Consider the following 22,250-nt stretch of genomic DNA (forward strand, 5'->3'; position numbering starts at 1 on the left):
GCAGACTCCATCCTCCATCCTCCCGGCTCACCCGCCCCCATCCAAACACATCCAGCCTCCATCCGTCACCACAGAGAAAGGAAAACAGGGAGGAGGGATCACCGGGATCAGTGATCGCTTTATCCGCCACGTCCGTGTCAAGCCAAACGCGCGATTTATTCTAATAAAAAGCCGCTAACAATCGGCGACATCGCCAAGAGAACGTTTTGCTTTTACTGGATACAGGAAGGACGGTATGGGGGGACATACGGCGTTTGTGCTCTTACTTGCGGCGACCTTGACGCTCTCATCCGAGGTGAGTAGTAGAAACGGAGGAAGCCCACTACCACACCACCACCACCACAGTCATCATCCCCACCAGCCCGTGGCCGAGTGTCACGGATCTTTTTCTGTCCCGCAGGTCCGCAGGTCGCGGTAACATTCGCATGTCGAAATAAATAAGACGTGAGAGAAATCACGGTCCTATATTATACATTGACCACATCAACATTACTTCTGTATGTATTTTTAACGAGACTCTTGAAACATTTAACCCACTAACACGTTTCTCCCATGACTATTAACGTAGCGTGTAGAGAAAGATGCGCAATCTGCGCTGTTGTTGAGCACACTGATTTTCCGCATAGATTAGCATCCGCTAAAATTGCACTGCTAACAAGGCCCAAAGCCTAACTCCGTTGAAATAGTTTATTAAAAACGCACATTTCTTTATTATAATGTAACATCACGTGGAATAAAGTCGCATGTTGGGTGCATGTTTGCTCTCCAGTGTGTTCTTGGTTTTAAATGGCCAGCTATCTTTGCGTAGAAAATTACGTTTATGAAGCTAACGATTGTTAGCATTTGTGGCTAATTGTTGCGCCAGACAAAGGCCACAAGCGACACCTGAAAAAAACACAAGAAAGTCTTTATTTGTGCTAATGACTAAGTCTGGTAATACCACGTATTTATTGGCACAATTTCAATTCCCTGTCGGAAGCCATTAAGCCAACTCGAACGCTGTGCAGTTATGACACAAGCAAGATGGCGCCTTCCGTTTGCGGCTGCTTGACTTCGACTCAGGGAATCAACACTACCACCGCGGTCTTCTTGAAAACACGAACACTACACTGCCATATACACAAATTTGAGACACTTTTATTTTATTTATTCATTTTTACATATGTTATTATTAAGATGTTATATTATAATGTGACATGTTTAATGTCTTTATCTTTATCTTTAAAAGTGCTATTAACACACTCGCATTCATAAAGTCTGCTGTGCTTAAATACAATGCATTATTAACTAGTATCAGTATAATCGATTGTTTACCTTTTAAAACCATTTTAGACCATCAAAAGGCCATATTGCAGAACACCCCTATTGATACTCAATTAGTTGTTGATGTACTCAATTAATAGTTATACCTCTAATCAGTGAAGGTCAAAGGACAAAGTCATTGAATCTGTGGAGTGTAGACCTGATCACAACAGCAATATTACTGAACTATTAATGGGAATTAAAACTCTTTTTCAAGAGCCACTTCTTTCAGCCCAGCTTCCTATTTAAAGAGCCACTTTTGGCTCCAAAGTGGCCCCTCAAAATGATTTCCTATCAAATTATGTGTAAAACAAATACTGATTAAAAAAAATACATAGCCTCTTACTGGCATTTGGCTTAAAGGAGGTCCGGGCTTTCGTTGATGAGAAAGAGGAGCACAAATGCTCTTTGAAGTGATGTGAGATGAGAATTTCACACAGTTATCAGACTTTATGCTTAGATTCAAGCAAAATCCAAGTTATATTAGCAGCGAGTATACGCGAAACAAAGCACAGCCATGTTTGAGGATGTGTGTGACAAGTGACGTCCGCTTTGATTTTGACTGATGCCCCCCCCAAACAGAATTATGATACAGATTTTTTAAATTGTCTTCATACAGCCAAAGGTCGATTTATTTGTTATGGTCTTTTGTGATGTAATGAGGAAAAATATAATTTTCAGTGATATCTTTTGGCTTTTATCACATCTTCCAGTCTTTTGCTTCTTCCAGACAGTTCATTCAAATGTGCATGTTCTCAAAAAATAACTGCATAGTTTTTATCATTATTTGTCTGCCATGTTAGTGTTAGTTAATATTCAGACTGTTGCATCCCCCCTAACATGTATGCACGTGACGTCATAGGAAAACTATTGCCTGTCTGGATGCTCCATTTGCTTCTTCAAACAAACACCCAAATTAAAATTTATTTTTTTCTTGCCGAGCACAGACGCCAGTTTTGTTTCGCAGGTATATACAGTAATAATAGATTGTGTAGCTTCCTATTTTTTTTTCTCTGTCACATCCAGAAGTTTCCTGCTATTGTGCCCCCTCATCAAAAAGGAAACTGCTGGTCCCTTCTGACCTAAAACAGGAAAGGGAGCTTCAAATTCAGAAACTTAGAAATTTAAATACAATTGTTGTTTATAAAACATTGTGCCAAGGAGTCAGTATATCACAATTTATCAAAAATAAATGTATTTGTAGGCACTGGTGACTAGTTGTAATTTACAATGACCTAAATGGTCCATGAGTTGCTTCATGTACCAAATAGCAATTGCTCTGAATTTGAACAAAACAATCTTCTTGTCACCAACGTCCAACATGAAACACTAATGCCACCTAGTGTCAGAAAATTACCTCAACACAAATCTATGATTCAATGTTTCACACTTCTTTTGATTGTAACTGTTAACTAACTTAATGAATTACTGTAAAATTAGTACTGCATCACTGAACTAAAAGATAGAATCCTATTTGTATTAAGTTAACATATTTTTTTCCCAATTTTATGTTAACAGGTGTATTGAAAATGTTTAAATAATTATTGTAGATTTAGAACAGATGTAAAATGTGCGATTAATTTGTGACGAATCGCAAGTTAATTGTTGAAATCATGCATTACGATGAAAAGTTTGAATCGGCTGACAGCCCTAATATACGTATATACATAGGAGATCGGAACACAACAAATGTGACATATTCTGCCCTTTGACTAATGCTTAGCTTGATGCTTTGAGGGCTTAAAGGGATCAAATTGAGTATCTCTACAATATTATAGCTGAAGCTTATAGTTCTGACTTAAATGCACATTTTTCCGGGGTAATTTTGTCTTCATCCTTACATTTTAATCCCCATCTTTCGTAGTGCAGATGCCAAATCCATGACATACGACGCTGAATTCCACTTTGTTTACCCAGGTACCTTCTGACGACTCTGTGGCTTTGCTGACTGAGCCGCAGGTGGCCATGTTCTGCGGCAAGCTCAACGTGCACATCAACGTGCAGAGTGGCAGCTGGGAGCCGGACCCTTCCGGCTCCAAGACATGCATCGGCACCAAGGAGGGCATCCTGAATTACTGCCAAGAGGTAGAAGAAGCGCGCGGCGGAAAGTCGGTAGGCACATACCAAGGCAGTAAATGTTGTAAAAATGGGATGTTTTTTTCCAGGTGTATCCCGAACTTCAGATCACAAACGTCGTGGAGGCCAACCAGCCCATTAGCATCCAAAATTGGTGCAAAAAAGGCCGCAAGCAGTGCCGCAGTCACAATCACATCGTGGTGCCCTATCGCTGCTTGGGTACGCCCCCTGAACGCTGCAGATGTATGCAAATGAGTGTGATAAGCCTACCACAAAAAAAAAAAAAATGTTTTCAGTTGGGGAGTTTGTGAGCGATGCCTTGCTGGTTCCTGACAAGTGTAAGTTCTTGCACAAGGAGTATATGGACGAGTGTGAGAGTCATCTGCACTGGCATTCTGTGGCCAAAGAGGTGAGTCACTCTTTGAGCTCGATGTCTTTTGATTCAGATAAAAATAAAAAAAAATCCAATCACAGGTTCCGAAAATGTAAACATACCAAATACCGACAGTCGTTCTGTTTCGTTCCAGTCTTGCGGAGACCGCGCCACCAATCTCCATGACTACGGGCTGCTGATGCCGTGCGGCATTGACCTTTACCGAGGGGTGGAGTTTGTGTGCTGCCCAATCGAAGCCGAGCAGGAGTCCGATAGCGCGGCGCTGGAGGGCGAAGAGTCGGACGTGTGGTGGGGCGGAGCTGAGCCTGAGAACAACGATAACAGGTATCCATCTTTCTTCTTAGTGTGTCCAGAAAGTCGCTTTACAATTTGACAAATTATTTATTCACGCAATGAGAATCGATAAGAAATCAGATCAATAAGGAGTATTGATAATGGAATTGAAATGGTTGAATTGTTATCAGTTCGTAGCCCCTTCAGACATGCATTTTTTCTGCTGGGCAAAATTTATTTATCTTTTTTTTGCTGATTTTGACTCTTTTCCCACATAAGAACAACATGGAACATTTTTGGGGAGGTGACCTCATTTACAATATGGCTGTAACATGTTGTAAACTTATCAAACGTATATGCAGCATTTTTAAGTTCGTGAACGTCATGCAAATCAACTTGCAATTGTGATTGGTTAGTAAAGATCCAATCATGAACCATGAACCATGAAGTGTTGACATCCAAATGAATGTGTTTTATTGGTTTAGACACGCAAATATGTCATGTCGGCTGGGACCATTTGTGGGCCTGAAGGGGTTAAATTGTAAAGAGACTTTGTAAACATCAACGTGCATCTGTGCAATGGGCAAAATATCTTTGCAATGTTCCTCCCCAGCATGGCGCAGCAGACGGACACGGAGCCGGCCGCCGCTGAGGAGGAGGAGGATGATGATGAAGAGCCTGACACTTTTGACCAGAATGATGACGAAGAAATTGCAGAGGAGGAGGAGGAGGAGGAAGACGACGACGACGACGACATGACCAGCGAGCGGGATAGCGATGAGCGTAACGCCAACGTTGCCATGACAACCACCACCACCACAGAATCCATTGAGGAGGTTGTCCGAGGTAACAACGTTATTTTTGTTTTTATTCAAATATTTGTTCATTTATGATTCTTATTTTCTCCATTTGTTTTATTTACTTTTTGTTTCTGTGTCACGTACGCGCCTCAGCTGCTTGTTGGGCACGCGCCGATTCAGGCTCGTGCCACGACATGCTGGAGCGCTGGTACTTCATTCCTGAAAAGGCCCGCTGCGCCCCCTTCCTGTTTGGGGGCTGCGGGGGCAACAGGAATAACTTTGATTCCGAGGAATACTGCCTCGCTGTCTGCAGCAGCTCGTGTAAGTCGCAGGGCGGAAAAGACGCCGAAAGCGGGGCTGTCGTCAACTCTCCGAAGCCTGACTGCTCTGATTCTCTCGCTTTTTAGTACTCACATTTTCCTTTCAGTCTTGACCATTTTTAACAATATTATACAGTAGAAGACTGACTTTTTAAGGATAGGCCGATTATCAGCACCGATATTCAGCATATTGGCCTTTTTTAAAGAATCTGACGAACGATAATAGATCGATTTTAAGGCTCCTACTCACAATTATTTCAGTAATCGATTCATCTGTCTATTTTTTTTTTTTGATTAATCGAAGAATCAGATTAAAAAACGCCACCCGTGACCAGCGTAGCTCCCTTTTTGTACAACAGTGGCTGGCGCTAATCTGATAATCACCTGCAGATCACGCGGGTGCTCATCTCATTTGTCGTATTGTCTTCTAAGCGCTCAGTCACACTAACTGATACTTAACCCCAGCATGTGAACCAGCAGGCGCTTAAAGGCTGGAACATACTGCTGCACGTGTTTGCATGTCTTGCTGCAGCAGTGCATTGACTCATTTCATGTCACGTCTGAACCGCTGACTGTGCACCTGTTTGTTTGTGGGGGTGGGGGGTGGGGATAGTTTTAGTGGGATGTTAGTGAAGCAGCCTCTGTCTTCATCATGACTCGGCACTTCTCGTCTTATCTCCAAGCTCCCACATCCAACATAAACACATTTTGCACTGGGACACTCATGTCCCTTCATTCCACGATAACGTGTTTTCTTATATGCCGCTGTGTGTACAACTTTGTGTCTAACTTGCTACCGTATTTCCTTGAATAGTGGCCTTTTCTAATAGACACCGTGACTCATTTAGGAAAAGAAATGAACGCCTCATCTTGAATAGATGTATCGCTTTTTCTTTTTTGTAAAAAAGAAAAGAAAAATAATGTTGTGCCATTGGTAAGCTGTTAAAAACCAATGAAATATGTAAAAAAAAACAAATAGCATTACACCATTAGACTTTAACACAGCGCCTGAAGTTTTACAAAAATAGTTAGCATTAAGCTATTAGACAGACAGCATAATAAGTTTTACAATGAAATATGTGTAAAAAAAAGAAGGAGTTAGCATTATGTTATCACAAAAAAAACAGAAACGTAGCATTAAGCTAACAGACTTTAAAACAGCACATTCAGTTTTATAATGAAATATGTAAAAAAAAAAAAAGGGGAAAAAAAGAATTAAACTATCAGAAAAACGTTATCATTAAGCTATCAGACTTTAAAACAGCACCTGAAATTTTACAATTAAAATATATTATTTTAAAGTTATCATTAAGCTATCAGGAAAAACGTTAGCATTAAGCTGTCGTATCAGACAGACAGCACCTGAAGTTTTACAATAAAATATGTTTTGAAAAAAAGTTAGCATTATGTTATTAAAAAAAAACTGTAAACGTAGAATTAAGATAACAAACTTACAAACAGCACGTGAAGTTTTATAATGAAATATGTAAAAAAAAAAAAAAGAACAATTAAACTATCAGGAACAACGTTAGCATTAAGCTATCAGACTTTAAAACAGCACCTGAAATTTTACAATGAAATATGTTTTTTTAAAGTTATCATTAAGCTATCAGGAAAAAAGTTTGCATTAAGCTGTCATATCAGACTGACAGCACCTGATGTTTTACAATGAAATATGTAATAAATAAAAAAAGCAAAAAATACAATAAGCTATCAGAAAAACGTTAGCATTTAACTACCAGACTTTAAAACATCGCCTTAAGTTTTCAATTAAATATGTAAAATAAATAAAGTTAGCATTAAGCTATCAGAAAAATGTTATTACGCTATCAGACTTTTGTTAGATGAAATTAGGTAGTTCTGTTGAATGTTTTTGTGTTTAATTATGCTATGTTAAATTATCTTTTATTTCAAGTGTCAGTTTTACAGTAAACCTCGGTTGGGAGTGACAAACAGCTTGACGTAAGCATGCTTTGTTTCTCATTTGGAGAACATGCAAGCACTTTTTTTTTTTTTTAATAAGTGTGGTTAAAGTGAGTTCTATTGAGGCTGTTCAAGTATGTTAATGTCTATCATATGTAACAGAGTAGAAAATTAACAAGAAAGAAACACGGAAGTGACCATTTTCAGTCAACCAATCAACAGACAACAGTGTTTCGGGGATAGGGACCAGGTCGTCCCGCAACTTTATGTGCTGATTTCCTTCACCAGTATACCACGAGCTAGTACACATTATATGGCGTGGAATTTGTACTTGTAGTTTTCATGCGATTCACGGCAAAATATCCACTTTGTAAAAAGAATGCTTAATTTAAAAAACTAAGTAAAAAACCTCCAGCCACTGAGGAAATATGGTGTTTGTTTTTGTTTTAACAGTGCTTGTTTTAAATGTACTGCAAGTGTTCTAGAGGCATGCGGATCAGTCTTACTCTTTTTCCTCACAGCTTGCATGTCGTTCTATATTTAATCTTTGCTTTTATTGTCCTTCTTCGTCCTCCTAGTGCCCACCATGGCACCCAGCCCCCCGGACGCCGTGGACCAATACCTCGAGTCCCCCGGCGACGACAATGAGCACGGCGACTTCCAGAGGGCGAAGGAAAGCCTGGAGGCCAGGCACAGGGAAAAGCTGTCCCAGGTGTGTGACGTGATGCTTCGACTGCGGCCTGCCGTGCGATGCGTGTACACGGAATGATAGATGGATATTGATCCTCAGGTGATGAAGGAATGGGAGGAGGCAGAGAGGAAGGCCAAGAACCTCCCGCGTGCTGACAAGAAAGCTGTCATTCAGGTAAACGTGCAACACAGTGCGGGGACGTGAGAGCCATTTTGATACGTTAGCAGGGATTTTCCCGACTCAAATTGAGGCTGTCCCTCTAAAATACAAATGTTTGCAACCGGCGCATCGTGTGACAAAATATAAAGCTTTCAATAACTTTTCATCTTAAAACGTCTTTAGATGGAACACCCAAAGTTTGAAGTCAATCGGATGAATTCTGTGGGAAGAGTTTGTTAAAATATGACCTCTATAAAAACAAAATGGCGCCAAATTCCAAAATAAAGTCAAAATGGCGGACATTCTGCTAGGGTTAGCTTATGGCTACAAACGTTTTTTTGTAGTTCTTGGACTGTTACATATGCCTTCCAATTTTTTATAGATATATGTTGGAGCCACATTGCTTTATTTGAGATGTTTTATGTTGGACAATTCTGTGTTTTTAGTATAATCAGTTAAACTTTCTACCAGGGGTTCTTTGTTAAAAATGTACAGAGGGGGGGGGCACTACTGAGCCATTTTTAAGAAACTGCACAATAAACATCTAAAAAGTTTCATGAGTTTACATCTAGGTTTAGACCCTCAAAAACAGCATCATTTTTCTTTGCAAACAGTTCTTCGCCACGGCAACAGCGTGTGACGAACTAAAAAAGCTTTCAATAGCTTTTCATCTGGAACATGATTAGATGAAGATTTTTTTTTGAAGAGGATCAGATAGATAGATTTTTTTTCTGTGCCGCTCTCTTGCAAAATTCTGAGAATGAAGTTTGTTAAAATGTGACCTCTATAAAAGGCGCAAAATTTCAAATATATTCAAAATGGTTGACTTCCTGTGAATATAGCATATGGCTATGTTGGGACACTTAGCGATTACCTAAAGGAAGTGAAATATTATTATTTTTTCTGTGCCTCTCTCTTTGCGAAATTCTGAGAACGATGTTACCTCGCGTGTGTGTGCACTGGCAGCACTTCCAGGAGAAAGTGGAGGCCCTGGAGCAGGAGGCGGCCGGAGAGCGACAGCAGCTGGTGGAAACCCACATGGCCCGCGTAGAGGCTCTGCTCAACAGCCGCCGACGCATGGCCCTGGAAAACTACCTGAGCGCAATGCAGGCCAACCCTCCGCGGGTACACAATATGAACACATGCACATACTGCTAATGAAGTTATTAAGTCATTTCAAAATGCATCCGTCGGCGTAATGTTTGCCACAATTTGCTTTTACTAGCCTCGCCAGGTGCTGACTCTGCTGAAGAAATACTTGCGGGCCGAGCAGAAGGACCTCCAGCACACGGTCAAACATTTCGAGCACGTCCGATCCGTCGACCCGAAGAAGGCGGCGCAGATTCGGCCTCAGGTACGCCACCTGATAAATGTAAATGACCAAAGAGCATCTAAAAACAATCAAGAGGTGGGTTAGAGTAGTTTGGACAAAAATTGGACTCAAATGAGAATACTGTTACTTTAAACAAAATGGTTGAAATTAATGAAAGTAGACATTAGTCCTCCAAATAATGACTCAAGTACTCAGTAAAGGAACTACTGAGTAACTTTGAATAACTTAGGTTTTTTTTTTTAAACAGAGCATGAACATCAGACAAGACAAAAAAATAAATAAATAGGAAATTTCAATGTTATGAATGGTAAGCTCTTTTTGTCTCCTCCGTGCAGGTTTTGACCCACCTGCGCGTGATCGACGAAAGGATGAACCAGTCGCTGGGTTTGCTCTACATGGTGCCCAACGTGGCCACCGACATCCACAGCCAAGTCTGTAAGTCACAGTTAGCCTTAAATACAAGTGGCAGCAGTCTACACTTCCATTATTATTATTAATTATTATTGTTATTATTATTATTATTATTATTATTACTATTATTATTATTATTTTAATAATTCTGTTGAATGACAGTTAACAGCTCATTTTGTTTTTAATCAATTTTAATCTATTGTTACTTTTGTAAGTTTCAAGAGATTTCAGTGACCGTTGTTTGTTTTTCATTCATGAACAGACGGATACCAAAAAATTTGTCCACGTGTGTGTTTGTTGGACAGATGGGATTTCTGCATTGTTTAGGATACTTTAAATGTTCATCAATTAATCAAGTCATTGGTTGAAAATTGATTTTGCATTATTCAATACCAGTGCAAAATGTATTTAATCACTTGGGGTCACCAAGGGCTACTTCTTGGTTGCTGATCATTCTGAATGGCTACCAGTTTGATAACATTATTATTATGACTGGGGGAAAAAAATTGGCTAATTTGACCACAAAAATTGGTTGACACAAAAATTCCTGCCTCGAAAACGGGAGCGGGGGCAACTACCCGACTAATCAATAGGATAATCCATTCTAAAAAGACTCATTAGTGACAGGCCTAGTTATTATTAATAATTAATGACATTTATTTATATGAAGACACTGATTATGTTAATGATTTTACACAATTATAAATAAATGCCAATATAATAATATAATATAAAATTATTCAAATATTTACATTTCCAAATGATTACAAATAAGTGTACTTCACGTAGAAAAATTTTGGGCACATTTTTTCAAATAAAGTTTTTGTAATTTCTGTTTTTCAAATGATTTTTCTTTGTTTTATGTGCAATATTCCTGAATAATTTTTAGGGTTTTTTTGGTAGTTTTTTTCAAAATTTTTTGGAAATATTTTTTTCCTGTTTTTCTGATATTTTTTTCCCAGATTATCTGAATATTTTCTCCCTGTTTTTCCTAATATTTTTTTGTTCAATTTTTTAGAATATACAGTTTTTTTATGAAATCCCAAATCTGAAGAAAAAAAAACAGGAGAAAAAAATTTAGACATTTTTTCCCCCATAAAAAAAATTAATAATAATTATATTTTAAAAAACTGGTCTATACAGCAATATCATGTTTTTTTTGTGTTTATTTTGTGCATCTTTTGAAAGCGGAAAAGTCAAACCCTCCCAAAAATTATTTACAATAATATGTTAGACACGGCATTCTGATTAATATCAAGCCATTTGTTTGTGTTTTTTGTTCCGCTAGCCGTCATCGTTCAGCGAGTTCAGTCCGAGCTTTCTCAGCAATTGTCGTCCCTGCAGAATGACAACAGGGTGAGTCGGGTCGTACCCTTGCGCTCACCAAAACATGCTGAATAAATCCGGGATCTCGCCGCTATCTGACTCAGCACGGGTGCACAGTCTTTAACAGGTCGCCCGTGTCTGTTAACAGGTGGACGGCCGGGTGAGCTACGGCAACGACGCCCTCATGCCCGACCAGGCGTACAGCTCGGCTCCGATGGACCCCGGCCTCGACGGGCTGGGCTTCATCCACCCCGAGAGCTTCAACCAACCCAACACTGAGAACCACGGTAACCCGCATGCTCAACGTACATACATTTAACAACTTTAGGTACCATCCGATGACAAGTGTACACAAAAGCAACCAAGATTTGAGAAATATTTTTGCATTCCTTCAGTTGAGCCTGTTGATGCCCGCCCACTTCCAGATCGAGGACTACCCACACGGCCTGGTATGTGCGTATAGTGACAGGCTGCAGACATTACATCCTTTATAAAGATAATAATGCTCACTTTTGATTGATTGACAGGCAATTGGTTGACTTGCAAGTTTTTCGATTTCATGCCATAGTTGCATGTCAATAAAGTATTTATTTTAAGTAGTTTAATACAAGAAGTACAACTTTTTTCTTTTCTTTTTTCTTTTTACAGATACTTACATTATACAGATTCACTACATCAGGGTTCCCGCGGGGTCTAAAAAAGTATTAAAAAGTCTAAAATTCGGAAAACTTACATTTTAGACCTTAAAAAGCTGCTTTTCCACCAACAAGCCCAGGATCTTTGAGTTCTGGGTAAAATAAGTTCTTGGTTGTAAAAGTTCCGCAGGGAATTCAATATCATTTGTGTACATAGTCAAATATGGCAAAAATCCAGACATTACCAGCTCAATTAACTCATTCACTGCCATTGACGGTTATATACGTCAAAAATTCATTTGAACTATTTCTATTAGTTTAACATTTGTTTCTACTTTTGCTTACAAGAGTATGAAAACCTATTTTTTTTTATTGTAAATTTAGAACAGATAATAATCGTGAGTTAACTAGTGAAGTCATGCGATTAATTAGGATTAAAAATGTAATTGCCTGAATTTTTAATAATCTTTTCTTTTTTTTAAATCGCAATTAAAAAATTTGTTTTAATTAATCGCATGACTTCAATTACAAATTTTGTATCTGTTCTAAATGTACAATATTTTTTTCTAGGTTTTCATGCTCTTGTTAATAAAAGTGGGAAAATGTTAAACTAATAGAAATAGTTTAAATGAATTTTTGACGTCTATAGCCGTCAATGGCAGTGAATGAGTTAATTACAAAATTATTATCTTAATTTAAAAAAAAAAGGTAGTAATTGGCCTTTGAAATGTGTTTAAACAAAATTGTATCTGTATGAGTTTCACTTTTTGAATTGAGCTACTGAAATAAGTGAACTTTTCTGCAATATTCTAATGTACTGAAAATGATGTGAATGTAGTAACTCAAATCAAGTATATTTGTTTTGCTCAGTTACATTAAGGTCAAATATTAGGAACACCTGTCGCCGTATTATCATCTTTTGCAAAGGCCCCGACTCATTTGTCATGTATGTTTTTAAAATATTTGTCTTTTTTCCCTTCAAGTGTCTGCCCTGAAGCCAGAAGAAATGCCCCAAGTGCGTATGGAGACCGAGGAGCGGCAAAGTGCTGGTTATGAAGTCCATCATCAAAAACTGGTAATAAACATCACCTCGATTTGGAGTTGTTCTGGATTGTTCGGCGCTTCGGGTTCTAAAATGTTTTCTTTTCGCATCCCGGGGGCGGACTCTACTTGACGTTTTTTTCAATGACAGGTCTTTTTTGCCGAGGACGTGGGCTCCAACAAAGGCGCCATCATCGGGCTGATGGTGGGAGGCGTCGTCATAGCGACGGTCATCGTCATCACACTCGTGATGCTGAGGAAGAAGCAATACACTTCCATCCATCATGGCGTCATCGAGGTAAAGGCCCGATCATCTGTATTAGCAGAAAATCTAAGGATTTTTGTGGCTCGTTCGACACTGTTCTTACTAAGTTTGAATTAACTCATTCACTGCCATTGACGGCTATAGACGTCAAAAATTCAATTGAACTATTTCTATTAGTTTAATATTTGTTCCCGCTTTTGTTAACAAGAGTATGAAAACCTAGAATTTTTTATTGCATTAGAACAGATATAAAATTAATGATTATTAAAAATTTAACAAAAAACGCGGGTTAAAAAAAAATTATATATATAATATTTTCTTTAAAAAAAAGAAAAGAATATTAAAAATTAAACAATGTTTTTTTTTTAAAGAAAAGATTATTAAAAATTAGGGGCATCAGGCGATTAAAATTTGTAATTGTAATTAATCGCATGACTTCATTAGTTAACTCACGATTAATCACAAATTTTATATCTGTTCTAAATGTACAAAAAAAATTCTAGGTTTTCATACTCTTGTTAACAAAAATGGTAATCTAATAAAAATAGTTCAAATGAATTTTTAAAAGTCTATAGCTGTCAATGGCAGTGAATGAGTTAAAAAAAGAAAAGAAAAAAAGAGCCAAATATATCAAATGAAACTGTCAAGTGTGTCTTGAAGACTTGTTGTTTCGGTGTTTAGGTGGATGCAGCAGTGACGCCTGAGGAGCGCCACCTGGCCAAGATGCAGCAGAACGGCTACGAGAATCCAACCTACAAGTTCTTTGAGCAAATCCACAACTAAAGAGGTGCTGTTCCACTCTGCTCCCATTTGACCTTTGAAAAAACCCAGATTGTGCTCATTTTAAAGGCATTTATAATTTTTGGGGGTTCGGGGCCAAGGAAGCAGACGTGGAACAAAGCCTCGTGAACTCCCTCAATTGCACAAAGTAACATTAACGGAGTGAGACAAAGGGTACCGTGTGTCACCTGCACATTTAAGCCAATCACACGACACCCTTTGCAGTGTTTGTACTCAACGAACTTGTCGACTGACTATAGCTATACAATATACACATATATATGAATATTATTATTATTATCATCGCAGCACTGTGCTACCCAGCTATTTAAACCATCCAGCTCGAAACATTTCAGGTTTTGTTTGAAACATCGGAAGAAGAAATCTTTTGATTTTGGTGTGTAACAAATGAAGGAGATTAGCCGTACGTCCGTGTAGTGCATGGCCGACTGGGTCCGACTTTTAGATATTTTAGCAGGATTGTACATTTCTGGTGTCTTCTCGTGCGATATGAAGAAGAAAAAAAAAGATATTCAGAATGCTTTAAACATTTTTTTAAGCTCATTTCCATGCTTCACTGTTGTGTTAGCTGCATGGGCAAAAAAAAAGGAAAAAAAAGACGTATTAAAAAAAAAAACTCAAATACTTACTATATGTAATATATGAAGTGTAATAGTATCCGAAAGGAAGATGATTGTGTTACTGTTTGCGTTTTATGCACTCTGTCTTTGTCATTTGGGGGAGCGTCTGATTATCAGCAAGTGCAGTGGAACCTCCCGAGCGGAACAAAGTGCAACGGGCATGAAAACGATGAGCCGTGCGTTTTGCTTTGTCTTGACCTTTTTTTGTGTGAAGGATACGAGTGATGGCGAAGAGAGAAAAAAAAAAGGACTGACTGCTGAGTTTAATACGAGCAGAAGAAATCTTTCAGTATCAGTAAATACACGACACTCCCTCTCCATGACTGTCACATGAAGTATTTTCAGCACGTCCAATGTGAAAATGGCTTTGCAATTAGAATAGCTCGGAAGTCAATGAGCATGATTGTTATCACTAAAGTGGAACTGGAGGTAAATATCCAAATCATTCCTGTTGAATCATTCCTTTGTTGATTGTAAATTGGATGTTTGGGGGGAAAACAGCTCCCCCACCGCACCGCCAGCTTTAATAGTCACAGATTAGTATTTGGGATATAAAGATCCCCCCCCCCCTTTTTTTCTTTTAAATGTCACCTCTTCATTCCAGCTTGCCATTTGTTTCTTCATTGCTACGGGGTGTGTCTTGTCCGTCGCGTGATAGGTCTAGAGTCGTCACATGATCCACATCTTGTGCCCTCAAGTTACCCCTCCCCAACATAAACATATCATACCCTAACACGGACATGTGGATTGAAGCTCTTGTTCAGGTGAATGTTAAAAAAAATAAGTACGTGTTTTGTAGTTTCATGAACCATTTGCTTAACAGTTTCTACTGCCACCATACCATGAATAAAAATTTGAATGTACATATATATATATATATACACCATTGCTCGTCTCTGCTTTCTGTGACCACCCTTGCACTTGGTTGACAGCCAATTGGAGCGCTCTCCAAAACACACAACCCATCACATTCACAAATAACAATTTACAGTTGTCAATGAATGGGAGGAAGCTCAGAACTGTGAGGCAGAAGTGCTAACTGTTAGTCATCTCCCATGATGCATCATATTTTCATGAATGGAATAAGCGGGCTTCATATCTGCTGTTCGCAAAGTGGTACAGTAGAAGCAAATGAATGAATAAAAACCTCTGAGAAAAATTGTTTGCCATTTTATTTCCCCTTATGGACAAAAGATGGGGCCCAAAATTGCAGGGAACATACACTAAAATAAAAATACAAAAAGGGTCTTCTATAAAAGGAAAAATATGAAAATACACGGCTATCAAAAACATTAAGCACGCATGTGTGTGTATATCTTATTTTTAGGCTGTAAGTCACACTTTTTTCATAGTTAGGCTGGTCCTGCACCTTATACTCGGGTGCGACTTGGATATTAAAATTAGAGCTCGGACTGGCACACAAAATCCCCGTCGGCTTATCGTTTTGACCTTAGCGAACGAGTTGCCAAATAAGGAAACGTTTTTCTTTTTAGTTTAAAATGGCTGACCTTACCTGGAATGATTCCCACATAATATTGTGGTTAAAGACCAACTTGATTAGTCAATCCTTGTGATAGATGCCACATGCTAAACTAGCGAGCTAGCCGGGGAAACCATCCGTTTGTTGCCATGAGAGATGACAGCAAACTAACAACATACTTCACATACGTGTTGCCACGGAAACGGGAATTTGGGGTGCCAGTCTGAGCTCTACTGAATGGATGCCTTTCTCCCAAATAATGCGATTTATATCTCGGAGAGACTTCTGTGTTTTCTTCTTGATGCATTTTGGACCAGTGTGACTTGCACTCCAGAGCGAAAAATACGGCATCTGCGTGTATACGGTATACACACGCACACACATAGAATGGTCCGCTACAGACAAGGAAGACATCTCAGTCACATTCAAAGCGTTTTCTTGTTGCCAAGTCTCATTGGCGCCCTCTTGCGCACTCGTCTGGTGGTTTTGGAGAAAAAAAATATGCTGAAATTAAGTTCGTCCACGCCGCAGAAGTCAGCAAATTTCATTAGGAGAGTTTGTGAGTTAAGGCCTCCCCCCTTCTCCTCCTTCAGCTGTCCTTGTCGAGCGTGGTGGCCAACGTGACTGTGGTGATGGGCTGCCCGATGCCGTGCACCTGCACCCGTGACATCTTCTTCTGCTCGCACTCGGCCACCAGGTTGTTGAGCTCGGCGGCGCTGTAGCCGATCAGGGTCCGCAGGTCGCACACGAACTTGTACACAAAGCGCTTGCCCTGCACCTTGCTGATCATGTCGCCGTCGTAGTAATACCTGCAAGAAGGAGCACCGAGTAAAGATGGCGCCCGGTACTTTTTGTAGGATAGTTTCACAAAATTCTTCGGCCGACACCAGGACAGGAGCGCATACAATATCGCACGTTTGTACACTTAAAAACACTCGATATGACTTTACCGACCTGCCATATACTATTGCGACTTCCTGTTTGGTACACACGCAGTATTGACGTCCAAGCGTACCTGAGGGCTCTGCTGAGTTTCTCGTAGTTCATTGTGGGCTTGTTCTTGCGCTGGCCCCACCTTTGCGCCACCAGCTCGGGCTGGTTGAGCTTGAACTCGCCCTCCTCGCCCACCCAGGAGATGCAGTCCCTGGCGTCTTTGTCTGTCAGAAGCTCCAGCAGGAACTGCCACAGCTGGATTTGCCCGTTGTTGCCTGCCAGCAAAGAAATAGCTCAGTACTCCTTAGATTATTTTTTTTTAACAGCAACTAACTCCATTTTACATTTGGACAATTCAGCAAGACTTTCTTTGCTTGAAAAAACAAACAAACACTTTTACCGCAAATGAGGTATTTTGTCCAAAAATGTAGACACTCCTTGTGCGATAGTTAGCCAAGTCATTATCATATTATTTAGCAAAAACGATAAGTAGCTCTCTAGCGCCACTTGGTGGATCCTGGCTTTTAAGACTCAACACACTTTTTTTTTGTCTTTAAATTGAGGTCCCACTGAGGGGATAAATTGGGTAATCATGGGAAATTATCAAATGATGATCGAAATGATCAAAAAGCATGCAAAATTATGATTTATAATGCGAGTCAATGGGTCCAAATTTTGTACAAATACTCCTTTCGCACTATAAATATTTGGCTCGCACATATATTAATGACAATAATAAGAAAATTATGGTTGGAGGCGCTTTGAATTTCAACATGGTTGGAGAATCTGGGTGAAATTTCAGCTCCCAGATATTTAAATATGCTTTATCAATTAATATTAATAATATTTTTTGTTTTTACAAATACACGTTAAGTCTTGACTGAGTTAAATTCTGCCTGTGCGGGTTTGACCTACCTGTGCGGTTGCCGGGAGAACTGCGCTCCTCTCCCGAAATTCGGGGCGCTCGGGGTCCACGGTTCTGCTTCAACACTTTGATGGCCGTGGGCGTGCTGACTTGTGCCGGGATAATCTGCACAGCTGTCACCGACAACATTGTACGCTGGTCAGAACAAAGCGGGAGTGGAATATTCTCGCTGTCTGGTTATACAAAGTCTTGCCTTACGTTGATCAATTGTGACTGTGGCGTCCCCCCCGGACTGGTCCTGGCTTGCCAAAACGTCTGAAATTCAAAAACATTAAAGCTACTGAAGTAGAATATTCCATTTAGAATCGGTACTGCCACCTGCTGACGAAAAATGAAACTGCACATATCGTTCTTTATATACACACCACGCACATTACGTCTTATCCGCAGACAGGGCGTGAGAAATTCTAACCCGAATCCAGTCTGAAAACTATTGGCCAGAGGCTTGCAGGAGTACCCATTGTGAACAGCTATGGTGTTAATCTACTAGTTAGAAGGCATTTCACTCATAAATGGTCAAATAAAAAGCTTATTGTAAAGTTATTTTGGGGAAAAAACGTTCCATATTGCAACTTTAATGTCTTTGTTTGCAACAAAATCATTGAAAATGACGTACATTTGCGGAGGAGTTCGAGGTGGCTCCAGAGGATCTCGCCGTTGGGCACTTTCTGGAGGAACTCTTCTTGGCTGAATGCGCAGAGGTTTCGACCGGGGATGTGAATGCTCCCTATTTCCATTTCGTCAATGTTGAATTCTTTCATCACCCACACAGCCCAGTGGATCGATTGGTCGGCCGTCCACAGAATGGGGTCTAAAAAAGAAAAGAAGGAAAAAAAGGTGAAAATCATAGCAGGCTTGTCACAACACCAAAAATGTGCTCTCATTCCTCACCGTACGGTATGCCGAGTCGGACTTGCTCCTTGCGGTAGCCCTCCAACGCGGCGGCCCAGCGCGTCACCTGCTCTGAGGTCTCGTCCGACAGGCCGGTTCGGTCCACGGCGATGAGATGCCCCTCCTCCACAATTGAACCCTCCTCCCCAGCCGCGTCCGGGTCGATCACCACCTCCACCGTTTCGACGGGCTTCACGATCTCCAAGATGTTCAGCTTCTCTTCGCCTGGATTTCGCCGCAAAAGTACAACGCCGAGTTTGCCTTTCGGTACTGCGAGGCTTTAAGGGCTGCGGCCCAATCCTTACCTGGTTTGGTGAGGACCTGCAGGCTGAGCTGCACCGTGCCGTCTGTTTTGACGCCCTGATCAAACAGGCTGTGATCTGGGTGCAACTGCGTAGAAGAGATGCCAACTGGCGTCACAGTACGTACAGCAGAAGCTCGTCCCCGGGCGATATGGCTTCCAAATAAACCAGTCTGAAATGAATGTGACGTCACCTGAATGTCCTGCAAGCATATTTCATACGAATCCAGTGAGATTTGGAGACGAGGCTCCAACAGCTTCTTCAAATTGCCGACCGGCTCGTTGATGTCGATGTCTTGCTGGATCAGATCTGTCGCCATGATGGTCTGTTCCTCCATGCTGCTGGCAAGACAAGACTGGTTATTCTCCTGAAGTGAAGTGACGACAAGGGCTAGACATGATGGAAAATAAATTCAAGCAGCCTCACCCCTCCTCCAAGCATGCTTGTTTTTCCCGTTCATCAATTTCGATCTCTATCATCTCGTCTGCTCCACCCTTGGACATTGTCGCGTAAAAGAGTGGCAAGCTGCAGCAAAGGGGATGTTAAAGGGATTTATTTCAAAAACATGCTTTTGCATTGACATTTGTACTTGATATCAGCGTGGGTTGCTGCTTTAGATTTCACCCACAGCTCATTTAAATACTTTAATTTTTGTGTCTTTCTTTTATGTTATTTTGAGCTGTGTGAAAGGAACAAGCAAATGTGTTTGAGACATATAGGATTTTTCTCCTATTGCTTAATATGCCTTTTCCATGAAAACTAACTAAAATGCATCTCACTACTGTCATGAGAGTTCCCTTTTAAATTATTTTACAAATGGTCCTTCTATGTCACTCGGTCTTTTACCATTGATACATTATGTTGTTGCAATACACCAGAAGGATCTGTGAACTGAAGTGCCAGGATGTGGCAGCCATGTTGCATTCTCACAATAGCAGCACAATTTATGGTGTTATTTCTGAGGTATGCAAGATATGAAAGTGTCAAAACAATTGCATGTCGTTACCGTTATTATAAATGTAGAAACACAAGAGTGCAGATAGTTTAATTAGTAGTTAGGATGATTTATGTATGTGTATCAGGCTCAGCAGAGTTTGAGGGCCAACACATGTAAATTGTGCAATTCTTGCCATTTCGCAAGAAGTGTACTGTATTTCAGTGCGCTACCAACATCTGCTCAGTCTGTCAATATGTTCGTTCCAAGTCGCTATCCCAGACAAATTTTAGAAATCTTGTTGATCACAGCCATGAAATTACTTTATCTTTATTATTGTGGCCTAAAGCTGAAATCATCAATACAATTTTATTTTTTTTATGACTTTGAAGTATGGCTGTTTCAGCATTGGAGGAATTTACAGATATAAAAACCAAGACAGCATAAAAAAGGCTTAATTAGAAAACAAAACAAAGTGTGTCTGACTCTTTACTGTTATTAATCGTGTATGAAAACGGTCCTCATGGATGGGCAAGCTATATCTATAGGATGATAATGGTCCACACCTCTCACATCCTCTTTGACCATAAGATTTGAAATATCTTGAATGTGTTTTATGACGGTTATGAATCAGGAAGTACTATTCATAATGTGTTTTTAAAAGTAGGTGCAAGTGGTTTAAGTAGTCATAGTATGGTGGGAAGGTTACAAATGGTTGAAAAAGTAAAGTATGCATTGTGGGAGTTGGCCCAGTCAGCCTCTCGTATGCCCCAGTACTGTGCCGCCTGGGACCGTCAACTGCTAACGGCTAACGTTAGCACACTCGAGGGCGAGGCTTTGTCGTCTTAAGGCCAAACGCTAGGCCATCATCGCACATAAGATGCGCCTCTCAAAATGTACACGTACGCGTTACGTTGCGAGGGTGAAGATGAATAAGCTACGAACTAAACGTCAGGCCGAGTGAGTTAGTTGGTGACACCGAAAGTGAACAAAAGTTAGCAACACATTTCCAAAGCGGCGGCGTCGGACTTGGCGTGGGGCGAGGCAGCCCTCGTTACACAACCGCGGGTCCACCGTAAGCGCAAGAATTGTCGATTTCCCGAAACGCACGCGGGACTTTGTACTTATCAAAAATATAAGCATTAAGTAGCACTTGGACTATGAATGGGGAAAAGTTTGAGAAACGGAAATAGAATAAACGGAAACAAAACAGCATAGGGCAAATGGAAAGGAGCCGGAAATCCTGGCAAAGGGTTTACGGCGTTGATAGACTTCCGAGAGCAGCCGTCTGGGCAGCACACGCGTTTTACAGCGACATCACTTTAGTCCACGGAGATAATTAAAATCTAGATATAATCTTTTATGTTATGCTCCGTTCAACGCTAGCGGCGGATAGAAGGCGTCGATGGGGGGTCGAACGACGCCCTTTATCGTTTGTGGACGTGTATTACGCACTGTTTGGAGCATGCTGGCTTGGCTAACACCGCTAGCGACACTGCTAACTTCCGTCTGGAAAAGTCGTTGAGCATTTTACCATCTTGTATACATCCAAGCTGCTACTACAGCTTGTTCGACATTCGTTATACACAGTGGGACTTTCCCTTTCGGGACAGTAAGGCAGGCGGCCTCCACGCTAGGCTAACGACAGCTAGCTCGCTAAGCTAGCGACAAAATAGCGGGAAGAAACCGAGCATGAGCCGAGCTAGCAAAATAGACTTTAGTACACTTTGTTTAGGAGCAACTCTAGTGTTTTCAGAAACAATCATACCTCTTAGACGTGGAGCCTTGGGATTAAAATGACGAAATGTGATCGATTCGAGGTGGTAGACTTGACTATTCTCTCGGCCGAGGCGAACTTTTTTGGTTAACTACTACTACAACAACACTACACACACAAGCGCGAGGAGGGCGGGGACTAACTGGCATGACTGAAGTTACTCTAAACTTGTGGGGAAAACAGATGCACATTTTTCAAGTTGGTTGCCCAAAATTGTATCTAGGTTTTGAGACATGTCGTATCATGTCAAAAGCTCATGTTTTATGGTGGTAAATTAATATGTTGTAATTCTTTGTCATACTGTTTGGGGAAGTTTAAAACTGCTGCTCACACACATTATGCAACAAGTTTACCCTCCCATAGGACCTATAAATGGTCAAGTAAAGATGACTGTTACAAAATATGCATGTGTAACAATAACAAAATAGCATCTGCAACCCTTTTTCAAATACACTTGCAACCCATTTGAGTTTCCCATTTCATATAATACGGTTACCTGTCTGAATTTGTAACGTGTACCACTCTTGAAAGAAAACAAGTGATCAGGGCAGGCAGAACACATTATATATATATTTTTTTAATGGGATGCAAATTCTAAGGGCAGGTATTTCAGGATAGCACAAAAGAGCATTAAGATT

General features: G+C 40.3%; 2 protein-coding genes across 6 annotated transcripts; one reads left to right on the forward strand and one right to left on the reverse strand.

The window, feature by feature from the left end:
- Positions 1-40: 40 nt before the first annotated feature.
- On the forward strand, positions 41-15,529 carry LOC147164521 (amyloid-beta A4 protein-like). Of its 4 annotated transcripts, none has more exons than XM_086090470.1 (18): positions 41-295; positions 3,220-3,387; positions 3,468-3,597; positions 3,675-3,787; positions 3,906-4,096; positions 4,659-4,891; positions 4,999-5,166; positions 7,667-7,800; positions 7,879-7,953; positions 8,905-9,063; positions 9,164-9,292; positions 9,607-9,706; positions 10,971-11,038; positions 11,157-11,313; positions 11,404-11,457; positions 12,627-12,718; positions 12,836-12,982; positions 13,631-15,529. In XM_086090470.1, the coding sequence occupies exons 1-18, from the start codon at positions 236-238 to the stop codon at positions 13,730-13,732; spliced, it is 2,280 nt and encodes a 759-aa protein (XP_085946596.1). In that variant the 5' UTR covers positions 41-235; the 3' UTR covers positions 13,733-15,529. The 4 variants fall into 4 exon arrangements, with proteins under 4 accessions (XP_085946596.1, XP_085946597.1, XP_085946598.1 ...); XM_086090471.1 differs by having other exon boundaries at positions 42-295; positions 11,157-11,295; XM_086090472.1 differs by lacking the exon at positions 4,999-5,166 and having other exon boundaries at positions 42-295.
- On the reverse strand, positions 15,525-21,763 carry gabpa (GA binding protein transcription factor subunit alpha). Of its 2 annotated transcripts, none has more exons than XM_086090475.1 (10): positions 21,604-21,763; positions 19,328-19,426; positions 19,095-19,239; positions 18,905-18,989; positions 18,600-18,824; positions 18,325-18,519; positions 17,907-17,963; positions 17,699-17,821; positions 16,866-17,058; positions 15,525-16,659 (listed from the first exon to the last, which is right to left on the reverse strand). In XM_086090475.1, exons 2-10 carry the CDS (start codon positions 19,402-19,404, stop codon positions 16,440-16,442), a joined length of 1,320 nt encoding a protein of 439 aa, XP_085946601.1. In that variant the 5' UTR covers positions 19,405-19,426; positions 21,604-21,763; the 3' UTR covers positions 15,525-16,439. The 2 variants fall into 2 exon arrangements, with proteins under 2 accessions (XP_085946601.1, XP_085946600.1); XM_086090474.1 differs by having other exon boundaries at positions 19,095-19,242.
- Between the last annotated feature and the right edge of the window lie 487 nt (positions 21,764-22,250).

Source organism: Leptonotus elevatus, chromosome 12 (assembly GCF_054856555.1).
Source record: "Leptonotus elevatus isolate MCC_2025b chromosome 12, RoL_Lele_1.0, whole genome shotgun sequence".
In the NCBI taxonomy this organism is placed as follows: Eukaryota; Metazoa; Chordata; class Actinopteri; order Syngnathiformes; family Syngnathidae; genus Leptonotus; species Leptonotus elevatus.

Excerpts from the sequence above, each read along its gene's own strand:
- LOC147164521 (XM_086090470.1), top strand. The coding sequence starts at position 236 with ATGGGGGGACATACGGCGTTTGTGCTCTTACTTGCGGCGACCTTGACG. Across the intron at positions 296-3,219 it reads CCTTGACGCTCTCATCCGAG|GTACCTTCTGACGACTCTGT; the intron begins GTGAGTAGTAGA and ends TTGTTTACCCAG. Across the intron at positions 9,707-10,970 it reads CGACATCCACAGCCAAGTCT|CCGTCATCGTTCAGCGAGTT; the intron begins GTAAGTCACAGT and ends TTGTTCCGCTAG.
- gabpa (XM_086090474.1), bottom strand. The coding sequence starts at position 19,404 with ATGTCCAAGGGTGGAGCAGACGAGATGATAGAGATCGAAATTGATGAA. Across the intron at positions 18,825-18,904 it reads GCAGGTCCTCACCAAACCAG|GCGAAGAGAAGCTGAACATC; the intron begins GTAAGGATTGGG and ends GGCGAAATCCAG. Across the intron at positions 18,520-18,599 it reads CCGACTCGGCATACCGTACG|ACCCCATTCTGTGGACGGCC; the intron begins GTGAGGAATGAG and ends TTTCTTTTTTAG.